At 43.5% G+C, this 13,948-nt stretch overlaps 2 protein-coding genes across 6 annotated transcripts in view; both read left to right on the top strand.

Moving 5' to 3' along the window:
- The first annotated feature begins 487 nt into the window (after positions 1 to 487).
- trafd1 (TRAF-type zinc finger domain containing 1) lies at positions 488 to 8,257 on the top strand. Of its 3 annotated transcripts, none has more exons than XM_036528083.1 (12): positions 488 to 990; positions 1,695 to 1,732; positions 2,041 to 2,176; positions 2,502 to 2,555; positions 3,575 to 4,001; positions 4,234 to 4,518; positions 4,755 to 4,825; positions 5,887 to 6,141; positions 6,366 to 6,495; positions 6,600 to 6,861; positions 7,924 to 7,975; positions 8,080 to 8,257. In XM_036528083.1, exons 2-12 carry the CDS (start codon positions 1,698 to 1,700, stop codon positions 8,122 to 8,124), a joined length of 1,752 nt encoding a protein of 583 aa, XP_036383976.1. In that variant the 5' UTR covers positions 488 to 990; positions 1,695 to 1,697; the 3' UTR covers positions 8,125 to 8,257. The 3 variants fall into 3 exon arrangements, with proteins under 3 accessions (XP_036383976.1, XP_036383977.1, XP_036383975.1); XM_036528084.1 differs by having other exon boundaries at positions 488 to 1,003; positions 7,927 to 7,975; XM_036528082.1 differs by having other exon boundaries at positions 488 to 1,003.
- Positions 8,258 to 9,531: 1,274 nt separating this feature from the next.
- The window catches only part of smtnb (smoothelin b), a 68,817-nt gene continuing 64,400 nt past the window's right edge, over positions 9,532 to 13,948 (top strand). For 2 of the 3 annotated variants that reach the window (XM_036528070.1, XM_036528068.1), the window contains exons 1-2: positions 9,532 to 9,585; positions 10,515 to 10,602. In XM_036528070.1, coding sequence (XP_036383963.1) covers positions 10,552 to 10,602 — 51 coding nt within the window. In that variant the 5' untranslated portion in view covers positions 9,532 to 9,585; positions 10,515 to 10,551. Of the gene's footprint in view, positions 10,283 to 10,514; positions 10,603 to 13,948 lie in introns of all 3 variants that reach the window. The other variant, XM_036528069.1, reaches the window with a different exon arrangement.

The raw sequence follows: 13,948 nt of genomic DNA, 5'->3' as shown, positions 1-13,948 counted from the left end.
CCACCTCATGTATGTGGTTTGGAAACTTTCACATCGAGGGTGTTGTAAGAAGCCTTTTTTTATCCAAATGTTAGACTGCGCTAGAATTGCGTTAGAGTTATGGTCATATGGCTTAGCAACAATTTAGATTTAATTACAATTCCCTTTCCCATTTGTAATTATTCCATTCCTAATGTTTCTTTCATTTTCACTCGTGTAATAATGGTGATTAATTATTAATATGTCAATATCGCCCCGCCCCACCTCCTCGCACCCCAGCAACCAGTTGTCAAGGCAACAACCAAGGCAAGGGAAACAGGGGCAGGGCGCCCCCAGCACTTCTTTCTCTATCCATGCATCATGCGTCACTATCTGCTAAGGTGACTGTAGTTTCGTCCAATCATCATTCAATATGCAACATATGACCAATCCGCAAACACGGTAGGCTGAACCGTGTGTGGAGATTGTGTTGTTTTGCTGTGCTAGATCTGTCTGTCTGGAGAACTTAACCTTAACCAGGAACCGGGAGACAGTAATGGAGAGGATAAAGAAACAACTTTAGCTAGCTAGCGGGATCTTCCTCGTATGAACCTACTAAGGGTTATTGCAACAAAATTGCATCCTCGTCGATGTTATCAGTCGTAAGAAACCGCTATAATTTAGCTAGCTAGAGTTAAAAGAAACGTACCTAGTTGATCACGATCACAGTTGGCTATTTCCGTTATTGTACAGCCATGAAAAGAGAGGATTCAACTAGACAAGTTTGTGTTAGCTAACGTTGGCTAGTTCCGTAGCAGTAGCTGGCTAAACTAGAAGTGAAACTAAAATCAAAATATATATTTAGCTGCTGAACTATCTAGTGACGTTGCATTCTTTGTCCGTCGTAATTTGGTGACTCGATCTGGGCATTTTCGCACTGCATTAAAAAGTCAGATTGCTACGCCAGCCAGACTGCCTACTGTCTCCTGTCTGCTGATACTATTCCTGTGGTTTTTGTGGTGCCGCTCCAAGGTTCGTATTTCAGGTACGTCTCCGTCTCGTTGACCGAGTTGCCTAGCTAGCCTTATTGTAACTGTAACGCTATAGCTCCTTAGCTAAGTCCATAGCTAATAAGTGTAATATGACCTAAACTCGCTCTGTAATTTATCGCACAGGACACACAACAAAAAACATTCAATCGAATAATGACTACCATAAATTTTACATTTTAATAAACCTGTGGAGTTTATATAGTCGAGCTGAGTCATTCACATCGATATATTGAAGGTGCTAACTGGATATTGATCACACACTGCATGAGCCAGCAAGTCGCGTTTCGAGTGATTTTCCGTGTTTATTTTGTTGCTTGCAAGATAATCGAGAGCTCTCATTGAACAAGGAAAGTTACTATTGCATAGCTGGATACTGTGGATGATAGAATTACATTATCCAGTATCAGTTTTTTTTTTTTTTTTTTTACATCTCAAAGTAAGAGGGTCCTGGCCAATTACAGCTACAATGGGGAAGCACCTGTTGTGGTTATTTGTTGCTGAGACGTTAGGTAGCAGCAAGGAAGCAAGTGAGTCTGCTTGTTTTCAGTCAGAGAGGATTAGACACTGCAGGCGGTGCAAAATGGCTATCTGAAGTTTAAGATTCATGTGGTTTTGAGACATTACAACTTCACTCCACATTTTATTATATCAAGATTGACACTTGTTCTTCATTTTTTTGAGCAGACCATGGCTGAGGAAAGTACCCAGTTCTGCACCAACTGGTAAGGAGGGGGTAAAAGATCATTTGGGGGAGTCACACAAAAATAGGTGGTCCTTGATGGTCCAACCGTTGTGCATGATGTTGAGGACAGCAGTCATTCATATTTGGGACGATTGATGTGTGCCTTTATTTCTGGAATGGAGAAGAAGCATTGCATGGGCCGATTCTCCCACTTACGGGTGAAAGCCCCTTTTTTTGTATTGTAGGTCAAAAGGTTCCATTTCCTTGGAACAGCTGTCTTGTGTCACTCCACTCAGTTCCCCTTTTGAACATGTCTGTGTGCGTTAAGCTTTCTTCAATGATCCACAGCAAACGTGACATCCCTGAGGCCAACTTCACCACTCATGAGATCCACTGCAGACGCAACATTGCTCTGTGTGATCAGTGTGAGGAGCCGGTGCCCCACGCAGAACTGCAGCAGCACAAGGAGCAGGAGCATGTGCAGGTCAGGGGATACACTGTGTACACACTGTATGCGCAGGCAATTCGTACCAATGGAGCTTTCTGAGTCCGAATGAGAATTTAGACCATGGGGGGTATCACCACTATTATTTGTTTACCGGGTAGTTGCCTGTTTGCAGAATGACTGTGTCAGCTTACATTTGACATTATGCCCATGCCCATTATTGCAGTTGGACAGCTACCAAGACAATTTGAATGAAGTTTCTTGCTCAATCTGAGAATGGATTTGAGACCCTCAAGTCACAAGCAGTGGGCACTATTGGTTTAGGATATTCCCTTGACCTCATTATCAAATATGTATTCTATAGGTGCAGTGCAAGTGTGGATTGAAAATTGAGAAAAGCCTCTTGGAGACCCACCAGGTATGTGTGAATGAGTGTGCACATGTGTGTGAGTGTATCCCACTTAGTACAGGCTACTAGGTGATCCTGAAGTGTAGTTGGTGTCACATGTGTTGGACTGAATCAGCCGTTTGGACTCTATGAACCCTGCATCCAACCAGTATTAAATGTATGCTAGAAAAACTTTAAAACTTATAAAAGGACAAAGTCTTGGATTTGCAATGCATCATTTTGAAAGGTACAGTATTGAGCTTTTTTTTCAGATTTCCATCATAGAAGACAAACAGAAATGAGAAGCATGGGTTCATCCCTTGCTTAGACTAAGCAACTGGAGGACAGACAGTTCATTTCACAAATATGCATGCGCATATCCACACAGAACACCAGTAGCAATTGAGAAGTGAACATTGTTTTGCTGAAAATGTACCAGTAATCACAAGGCCAGGTCTGCGTCCCTGACACAGGCCGTGAGGAGGCAGAGAGAGAACACCATAAATGGCAAGAAAGGGGTTTTCTATCATCCAGTCCCTTGTTTAAGGCAATGATGTGGATTATTGTGATGCTTCCAGTCATGGAACTTTTAATTTTTTTTTTTTAGAAACTTGATAGCTAGACAGTGAATTTAAATCATTCAGATTCATAAAAATAGGAGCTATCAAGTAAGTGAAAAGATAGCTCCTATTTTCAGCTAGCTTGGTAACTTTGACAGCTCAGCTGTTTATGGATTCTTGCTATCCATCTACATTCCTGCTTATGACCTTCATATGGTCTGGAATACAGTATCTAATTACAGACCACAGAGATTACCCTGAAGTAAATTATCTGAAGAGAAAAGACGTAACCCTCTCTATAATGCGGGGAAATACGTAAAAATAATTATTTGTTACATGTTTGTCAAATTCCCATCAGCTTTATCTCTCTCCACTGCTTTCAGTGTCAACCGGTATAAATGGGAAACCACTTACTAACCCACAAGTAACTAGACTGTGTATGATGTGTCATTGATTTAGCCAACTCTCTCTGTCATTCTGGTGTTGCAGAGGTCTGAGTGCAGCCAGCGCCTGGTGCCCTGTCAGTACTGTGAGCTGGAGCTGGTCTTTAGCCAGTCCAAGGAGCATGAGGAGTACTGTGGGACACGGACAGAGCCCTGCCCTGTCTGCAAGTGCAACGTCATGCTGAGAGAGCTGGCCGATCACCCGGTGCTCTGTGGCACCCTGCCCCCACCGCAGGAGAGGAACAACGCCCGGCCTGCCCGAGGCCAAGCTGACCGACCCGCACTAGAGGCTTGCTTCGAGACCAACTCTATTCAGAACATTCTCAAGGCCCAGCAGGGGTTCCAGAACAGCAGTTCATCAGACCGCAGGGCACCACCCCGGCCACTAGAGGTCAGAGTGCACAACAGCACTAGGGCGGCGGGGCTTGCAGTCAAGAGAAACATTGCACCAAGGAACACTGACCTTAACCGCTGTAAGTGTCACGGCAACATGTCGATGCATGGTCACAAATGTATAATTGTATTTGCATGATCTCTTTCACACACACACTCTCAAAACACTTAAACTCTGTTGCCCTCCCAATCACCTGTAAGTACACATGTACAGAGGCAGGTTAATGTTTGTATTTCACAGGCACCACTGACACTGGAGTAATTTTGGTTCCAGTTGTTTAATTTCGTTCCCATGTATTTTCCTGTCCTTAGTCGTAGAACGGCAGACAGAGCTGAGCAACAACAACAACAGTTTGACCTGGCCTGAGGGTCTGTCCCCGGGGGACGACCCCTCCAGCCTGGACTACCTACTGGCCCTCAGCCTACAGAATGACGGAGAACAGGGGGGCCTTTGGATTGATGCCTGGGAGGACAGCCCTGGAAGAATCCCCGGAACTGGATTCCTGCCCTCCCTCCTCTCCCAACTCTCCCACCCTAACAACAACTACCGCAGCTTCACCCCTGACAACAACACACCGCTGGACCCCAACCAAACAGGTCAGGCCGACTCACCCAAAGGGGCTATATGACTGTCTATATGACTGTCATAAATCCTGTGATGTCAACATTGGGTTAAATTGCTGAGAACTGTTGGGGTTGTTGAGTTTTTGCTCACACACCCTGCTACTCTTTTGTATGTCATGAAAATCATAATGGAACAGATGCAACTGTTTTGGCTGTACATAGCCTGTCTGCTGTTCTGTTCTTCCTCATCTCTCTCTCTGACCTCCCAGCCACAGATGCGATGTTGCCCTGTGAGTTCTGTGAGGAGCTGTTTCCTGAGGAGGACCTCATTCTACACCAGGTCAGGGTGCATTTCTGTTCCTGCTTCTCTGCCATTCTGTTTCACACTGTCAATCTTCTTAAGCTGGACTGTTGTCACATTGGCCCACTAGGCTCAAACAGTTCCACAGAAGCCCTTTTCCTAGAGAATCTGTGGTGGTTTGGCACACTCCTCCCTCTTGCTTCCTTCCTGTATATGTTTTTGTTTTTCGGAGCTCCCTCTCTGCTCCCCCACCCTACCCTCGGCACAGTCAGAAACTTCCTAAGGGGGCTTGGCTTCTAGACAATACAGACTCTTTACACCTGCAGCACACAGTGGCTACCTTCCTTTTCCTTATAACTGACTTACTCTAAATACAAGCCAAATACGTGCCTTGATTGTAGATACAATAGAATGCCTAAGATGCAAACACTGGAATTATAATAACTTGACCAGTTAGACCATATCTCCTGGGAAGGCAAACATTATGATCACATCATTCACTATTTCTATACTAAGTTGAGTAGTTTGACAAACATTTGGTTACAGTTTCTGAATAAATAGGCATATAGTCTATTTGAAAATCTAAATCAAAGTCTAGTCTAGTTTAAAGTTTTTTCTCAGGGTATTTAACTCTCAGATTCCACTTTACCTAATAGTTTAATAATTTATGCGATTTAGTAAATATTCTTACTCAGAGTGACTTACACCTTAGCTCATTACAACAAGAACATAAGAAAAAATACTGACTAAAAACAACTGGTGTTTAATAAAGAGGATAAGAATTTAGCATAATTCAGGTTACATTCAATGATGTGAACTACGCCTGTTAAGGGAAAAGACATCAGACTACTACACATAAACAGGGGCAAATTAAGTTGAAAATATTAAATTAAGCATGAAAAGCAGCATAATTAAAGGAACAGATATGCTGTTTGGACTTTTTGAGGGGATGCTTAATTCTCAGTGTGGTTCTGCTTGTCTCTTAGTGAATCCATTAGTAGGCTGGACCTTGTGTTAGGATACTGAGGGATATTGAGTGTGGTTCTAGTTTCAAGTATATTTTGTTTGCTCTTGTCTGTTTTCCGTGTGCTGGCCCACAGACCAGCTGCAGCCCGGCTACCGCCTTTGCATCTTTCAGCAAGCGAGCCCCCTCCCCACTTTTTGAAGATGGGGTCCTGCACGGGGCGGGAGGGTTCATGTACACACCCCCGGGCAGCCCTAGCCCCCCTGCCTACCCTCGCACAGTTTCCCCACTGTCTTGCAGCCCTCCCTCTGGTCCAGTAGAGGGCACCGTGCTCATTCCCTGTGAATTCTGTGGAGTCACCCTAGAGGAGGATGTCGTGTTTCACCATCAGGTATTTAATAACCTTGAGGAAATGAATCAAGTTTTTTTTTTTTTTTTTACAGTGCAGGATCAGTCTGTTCTTGTCTGAATTAACAATGACAGTACTTGTGAGTCAGTTTTACATTCAGTTTTACTGCAGACTGTCTGGCCTGCTCTGTCATAGACAGAAAATGATCAAAACCCAGCGCTGCGGCTGCAGCCTGCATTTTGTTCAATTTTCATCCTTGCTTGTAGGACAAGTGTGACCTACGTCCCAACACTGCTCACTCAGTGGATAAAATATCACCACAGAAACCCCTATTTCCCACCAAAGCTAGCAGTGAGAGGAGCTCTCCAGGACTGCAAAGGAGACTGAGACACCAGGGTGAGAAAAAAAAACAGATAAAAGACTTCTTTCACTTCTATAATGCAATCACTGTAGTGCTACAGAATGGCAGAAAACCTCCCTGCCTGTCTGCGTGCCCACAGCGGATCCAGGGGAGCAGGACCTGGAGGAGGCCAACCAGAGGCCCGTGGGGCGGGGCCCGCCCAGTAGGCCGAGGGCAGGGTCTGGTAAGGAGATGTGGAGGGCGCAGCCCCGTGATGCTCTCCCATCCCCTGTGAAGGACACCAACTCTGACACCCAAGCCAGGAGTGGGGCCCGTAGCTGGAGGGAGTCGGGGGGAGGCCGGAACGCACGGGAGTTCCGCCTCGACGAAGGACACAAGCCAAGCTCCGTAGTAGCCGCAGGGTAAACGCTGCTCTCTATTCACTTTCCCCCAACAACACTCTCTGCTTGTCAAAGTGGAGTTCATGAGTGATAGTTTAAAGTACATGAGGAATGCATTTGGGACACCCTGAAACATTTTGAAGTTTGTAATGGAGAGCAAATCTGGTGTGTTCCCATATGTCCCTAGAATTGGAATGGACCAGTAATTCTGTTCTAGTCTTTGAATACTGTGGCATATGTGAGTGTCAGGCTATAACTCATTGAGGAATGAAATTCAGGCGGCAGCTTTACTTCAAAAGGCAATTTTTACTTGGGACTCTTGGCTCTGCATAGTGGGCAGGAAATGCTCCTCTTCAACTGTAAGAGTTTAAAATAAAGGGATTAATAACCCTCCATGTAGGGTATTTGAGAGAGACAGAAGAACTCCTTTAAATTTGAGTGCAAGAGAATATCAAAAAAACTGGTATTGTCACATTAAAATAGATATTACTTTGTCAGGATTAGCTGGGTCCAGCTGGAGTGGGATTTTGTGTTTGAGGGTCAAAGAAATTTTGTCACACATTACACTGACTGCGTGCGATTGGCTGTTTTACTTGAGGTTGTGAACAGTTAGAGGTGAGAATTCTCACCTTCCAGTTAACTTTGGAATCCAGAGACATGCAGATTTTCATGTGGGAGCATGACCTTGGCCTAGAGCCCAGTCCATCTCCACATACTCCCACCCAGAGGTGGAGCAGGGAGAGGGGACAAGGCCTATCATACTCACAACTATAGGCTTAGAGATGGATAGTGAGCTATGTCTGGGTCTTAAGGTGAACATTTATAAATAAGAATGTTAAATTCATGTGTTTATTACTATGGAGCCCATTTATTAGCAAAGCTTTCTGAGGACAAAAGTGGCTTTTCAAATACACGTGGAAAAAAGTCAGTACTAAAAACAAATACTCAAAAAATTAAACTCTTTGTGATTATAAGGAGAATCATGTGAGTGGGTTGTGGGTTGTGTTTGGTTTGAATGATGAAGACCTCTCCTAAAGGCCAGCTGTTTTAAAACCAAATCTGTCATTTCTCCACAACCCCCAGCAGAGGGAGAGCAGAAGGTCGTAGGGCCCAGAGGAACCCTGGGACATCAAAGGTAATTATGGCACCCTTTAACTTCATTTTATTGCCTCACTATTTTGTCTGTATTTGTGTATGTGAATGTGTTTTCTTTTTCACCTATTCCAATGCTAACATCAGACCCAAGCCGCCAAAGTGAGAAATGTGGAAACGGAAGAAGAATGAGGAGATGGTGAACGGAGACGGTGATGACTGAACCCCCTCCCCCTGTTCATGCCACACATACTCACCCTTGACCCACCTGTGTGCGTGTGTGTCTCACAGAGTATTGCTTGGCATCAGAACAGCCTTGTGCTTGGGTCACACAGTTTCCTTTTATACTCTAAAACAGTGTCTTTTATGTGATTCCTAACTTGTTGAAATGATCTTTTATATTACAAATTTGTGTGTGTTGCAAACAATATACAGATTACAGTGTAGAGGAATAGAGGAAATTTAAAAATGGAGATTTACTTTAATATTCCCTTATAAAACATGTATAATATACCTGATTTTGCAAAGTTAATAGTTATTGTATTCTGGTTTACTTATAACTGATGACCATTAAAACACTTTGAAATACAAAGAATGTGTAATTGATTTACTGTGCTTTACCAATGTAAATGTGATACATAACAGCAAATATGAGAAATGTATCTATAATGTATTATTAATGATTGCATCTACTGCATGTGCTGCATTAAGATGTTTCACGTACTTCATTATCCTAATAAATGATGTCATTATGAACCGATCATGGACATTCAACAACGCAACATATGCCATTCTGAGTATCTATTAATAATACACACAGAAACGTAAATGAGAATTAAGCACACTTTGAAATGAAGTCCTTGACGTCCTGACGAGCGTCAGTTTCAGCACAAAAAGTAATTGTCGCAGCGCCAGCCTCAGGTTTTGGAATATGTATCCACTGTTTTTCATTACGATTATTTTGCTGGATTAATCAGTGTTGTCTAGATGACCAAAAAGATGCACAGTATAGCGGGGCTGCACATTAAGTAAGCACCGTGAAATTTAATTTTTAGTATTTGTAATGGGAAATGTTGACCACTGGTAGGCGCCCACTCCTGTGTTTTCGCAGGCAGGTTGCAGTTCACCTAGCAAAGCACGCTAAGGATGAGACGCTTGACGTCGCTGTACTCCGACCGTATGAGTAGGTTAAAAGCATAAGTTGATTTTATATTTTAGTTACATGGGTTATTTGTTGTATAGACATTACAGTAAATATGGACAAAATTGGTCACCCCATGGGGCTATGGATGGGTTGTTGCAAGAATTATTAAACTTCGGAGGAGAAGACGGTATATTAAAGGCGGGAATAAAACACTAGTGCTTTACGAACCTCAAATACAACATCACCTGCTTTTTGACAAGTTCAGACCGCTTTCCCAAAGAACTTCGCCGCCCATTCCCAGCCATTCCCCCTCGCCAATGAGCGCCGCGGTTTGCCGAAGACGTCAGCACGGTTCTGAGGTTTGTAGCCTCCGATTGGATCTTGAGCTTGTTTGGGGGGCTGGTCTTCGGTCGGGGCTACATGAGTGGGAAGCGATGATTCGAAGCTCGCGCTCAACGTGTTGGATTCGGTAACTACACTGTCAGCCGGGAGCGTGGAACCTGGGAACGGTAAACTTAGAGCGGTCAAAATTACTATGACATAGATATATATATTAAACATAGTCGGCGAATTAGAGGCAATATAGAACAAAAGTGTGTTAGAGTTGTCCCAGATAAAATATGAGCACGGGGTTTTGCGCTGATATATTTGACGCCGGTCGGTTTTATAATACAATATAGCTAGCAAGCTAGCTCAAAATTAGCTATCTACCTAAAACACACGCAGGTGGGGAGACTGGCAGACTATATGATTACTTTTCCTGTCCGAATGAGATTGTCTGTAGGTCTACGTTAATAATTTTGCTGTACAACGTGAATCCATCAAACGTTTTTTGATGTAACGCGTGATTTTGGGATGTTCTTCTGGTGAAGAAATTTGGATTTCACAAGAAAACTGAAAGCACATAGTTTTTGCTAGCTATCTTGCCATCAAGGTAGCGAGCTAATTGTCTCCGTGAACCGATTTGCTAGTCAGATAGCAGGCTACCATAATACTGCTGAGGTGGGTCCTGTTTGTATATTGTGTGCACGAAAGCGAACGAAAGGGAGTCTTGCGGAGAAGAGCACAATTAATATTCCGCCGGACATTCCTGTGTCCCTGATGGACGCGCATCGATACTGACTTGCCAAAGCACAGAAGAGACCGTGGGAGAATCAGGAGCGGGGTTAACATTTTCACTTGGGATTGGGACTTCAATTTAATTGTGTGAGTGAGTTGTTTTGGGAATGACCAGAGGGTAATTTCAGCGGAAAAGTCTAATCCGCAGCTGAAAGGAACCATTTTTTTAGGTTAGGGTTTAATTTCATGCAAATATAACGTTGGCCGACATAGGGAAAAACAACACGAACAGACAGCTGTTCGGATAGTGAAATAAAAACATTGAGTTGCTGCATTATTCTGGATAGTCCTAAGTAACCGTTACAACGTTCCGTTTTAGCTACCTGTGACCTGTCATCGTAGTGGGGACTGTCAGAATGGCTGATGAAAGGTATTCAGCCTTGGATGAATCGTCGCTCCGGAACCTGGTGAGTTTATAGCGTTCGTTTTAAATCTTATTTTTATGTTTATTTTGATCTTTACACACACAATGAAGTCTAATGGCTGATACCATAACAAATGACGGTGATGCCAGTCCAGTCCTGCACATCTCCACATTTGCACGTGAACACTATGCGTGGACTGAGCTCTTCCACGAAGGCACTTTGACCTTTAAAAGTTGACAAAATAATGCACATTTGGTACTTTGATTAATGCCTCCAATGAAATGTTTTTTCGATTTTGCTATTAAATGTGACTAATTACGAAACGATAACTAAACATGTTGTTCGATATTTACAATAGCCTAACAGTTAAAGTGGGAAAAGTAATAATTAAATAACAGCTGTTGCTAGCTACTTCAAAGCCGAAATACGTCAGGACGCGCGAACCCATTGATGCTTTCGAGGTTTTGCAAAGTTCAAAACTACATTTTTCGGTGCTACTTAATTTATGCAAGCATTTGCCCGTTGAGCCCACTAATCCCTAAATCGACCATGCATTGTCCGCGCACCCACTATGAAATTCTGTATGAGAACCAGCTGAATAGACAGAGGTGCGGTGGGGGGCAGGGGCAGGTCAAAAAGTGACTCTGTTCCCCTGAATTGATGTTGCTGGGAGAGGCCAAAAACAAAAAAAAAGATTGGTTGCTTTGAGAGGGCACGGTGCGTCGCTCCTTTTTCTCCTCGGGCCTCGAGCGGGGAGGGGGCTGGGAAAGGGGGGGTGGATGGAGCGTGTGGGGTCTGAAAGCGGAGCGCGGTAGCTACATTTCCTAATTCAAACCCGGGGTGTGCTTCAAACAGCGGGGGAAAGAGATGGAGCGAGCGTGAGCACGCACCCGCCCTGTGGTGTTGCTTGGTGGAAAAGGGTCATCAGAGGGCTTGAATGTGCCGGAATTCCGAAAACAAACAGTTTATTACGCCGAGGGGCCTCGGAGAAGCAGGAAATTGGAGAGCGAAGTTAGAAAACTGTCTGCAGCTTTATTCGCTCCGACTCCGTCTTGTTTATCTCGGTGTTTTTGTGCCCTCCATTCCATGGGAAATTGTGAGCGGTGATATGCACTGTAAAATAGATAGTGTAGAAACGCACGCACAAAGACGTTTTGGCGATGGGCATATTGCGTGCTATTCCACCGTGCAATATGTCCATCGCCTGTAACTGACAGTTATTTCACTTCTGACAGTGAGGTATAATTATGTCATATCACGTGTATCACATTAGAGTGAAAGATTTATGGGATTGGAGGTGCATTCAGGGATACATTTTGTGTGCAGTGGTGAGTCCAAGGGAAATGGTAACTAAATAGTTTGAAAGCTGCTTGGAGGTCCTCCTTATGTTAAATGTGCATTTCTTTAGAATGGATTACATTAGCCTTGAAGATATTGTTTTATCATTCAAACTTATACACCTAAATTGAAGCAGCTGCAAGTTTTTTTATATTCTTTTAAACCACATGTAATCTCAGTGTTATGCCTGCTGTTGCACATGATGGAATCCATTGAAGCACTTGACATAGCTAATAGTCTTTGAAGCCCTGAAGAGCACTTCACTGACTAGGGGAAAACATGCACCAACTTGTTAAGTCAAAGTTCAGTTTTTTTTTAAAGATACTTCCTTCTATTCCAACTCCTAAATGATTTAAAGCCCACATTCACACGCACGTGTGTGCGCACACACACCCACGCTTATATATATACATGCACACACTGGCATACTGTACATACACATATGACTAAGGATTCCTTAGATTTTTTTTTGCCGGCTAGTTTGCGGACAGTTCTCCATTAAGTCCCACGCGTGGTGCTCCTGTCACTGTTTCTCAACAGCATTAGTCATCAGAGCTGTCTGACAAGTCAGGAGTTGAGTCGTACGTAGACGGGCCTAATTGTTTTTTCTCAAAGCCGCACAGGGCATCTGATGAAGGGTTCTGTCACGCGTCTTTTTCCTGCAGCCACACCTTCTCAAAGAGCGAGTTTGAGATGGGCTACCTTGTAAAGGAGCTAAGATTAAATGAAGACTCTTCAAACTCACTGATGGACAGTGGAACACACCTCGAGTGATAGAATACCACTCAACTACATGACAGCACTTGTAGATAATATACAGTTACAAAAGTAAAATATGCTGCACCTGACTGGTGGAGCAAATTCACAAAGACAGCAGCAGTCTCGTTGGTATTAGGCAGTAAAATGAGCCACTTGTTGCTGCCCAGAGCGCCGTGTAGCACTGAATTTCTTTTTCCTCCTTCCTGTAAAGGTAAAATAATGCAAGACAAACAAGGTCATGGCTGTATCGAATGGCAGCTCTTTTATCTTACAGGGCTGAAATTCTCCTTTTGTGGTAAAAATATTCCGGAGACTCTGGGTACTGATGGGTTCCTTTCCCAAGAGTCGCGCCCAGACACAATCACAAGCCCAAAAACTAAAAGGTCAACTAAATATAAAACTATTTTCACTTTGAAAGGAACACTCTTTTTGGTCGAAGAATGCTATCTGTTGGGGGAGAAAGGAAGGGGAAAAAAAAGTATATGTTTTGTCAATCTGGACATGGGCCTGTTTGTAAGATTTCAACAAATGCTATTTTCCACTCTGTAACTAACAGGAAGGAATGTGTTGGGCCAGGGACCTCTGTGACATCATAGTAGTAAATCTCTGATAAGGCCATGTTTTATTACCAGCGAGAACTGAGTGAAGCGCTAATGTGATTCATATGAACTTTAAGCTTCTCTCTCGTGTCATTTTGTCATGTTTTCAGATGGTATCACACTCTTTTCAGCCCAAGTCAGAAAGGCCATATTTGGAATACTGGTTCTTAGAGCTTCATGGCCACTTCCTTGCTAGAGTGCCAGTAAACAGAGTAATGCCACTTTCCTGGCTCTCATGGTGACCTCATTAGCGTATCCCCTCGTTGAATGCCAGGCAGAGACCGTAGCCAATGTACACTCCAAGAGGGATATTGGCCATAATCCCTGGTCTCAATTCACTTCGCAGGAATAAAAAATTAAATTTTGCTTTTCACAGGTGGATTTTTATATGGGGTGGGGAGTACTTTTGAAATATACACTGGAGCTTTTTGTGTACCAACTGAAAGGTCTGCTGATAATTAAGTATATTAGTAGTGAATCTCATTTGCTGTTGTTTGGGCATGGCCTGTCATTGCAACTGATAAGAATAGTGAGTTTGTCCTCAGATCTTCCATCTGCAATGATCCCCACCCTCGCCATGAAACATTTTCCACTCTGCTGTGGCACCACTTGGTGTGATTTCTGGCTTGGAGACATGGACCCTGTCAGAGCTGGTGTGGGAGAAATGTTATGGTTTGAAATGGGACATGCAG

This window comes from Megalops cyprinoides, chromosome 4 (assembly GCF_013368585.1).
Source record: "Megalops cyprinoides isolate fMegCyp1 chromosome 4, fMegCyp1.pri, whole genome shotgun sequence".
Classification (NCBI taxonomy): Eukaryota; Metazoa; Chordata; class Actinopteri; order Elopiformes; family Megalopidae; genus Megalops; species Megalops cyprinoides.
This window is presented reverse-complemented; position numbering and strand designations above follow the sequence as displayed.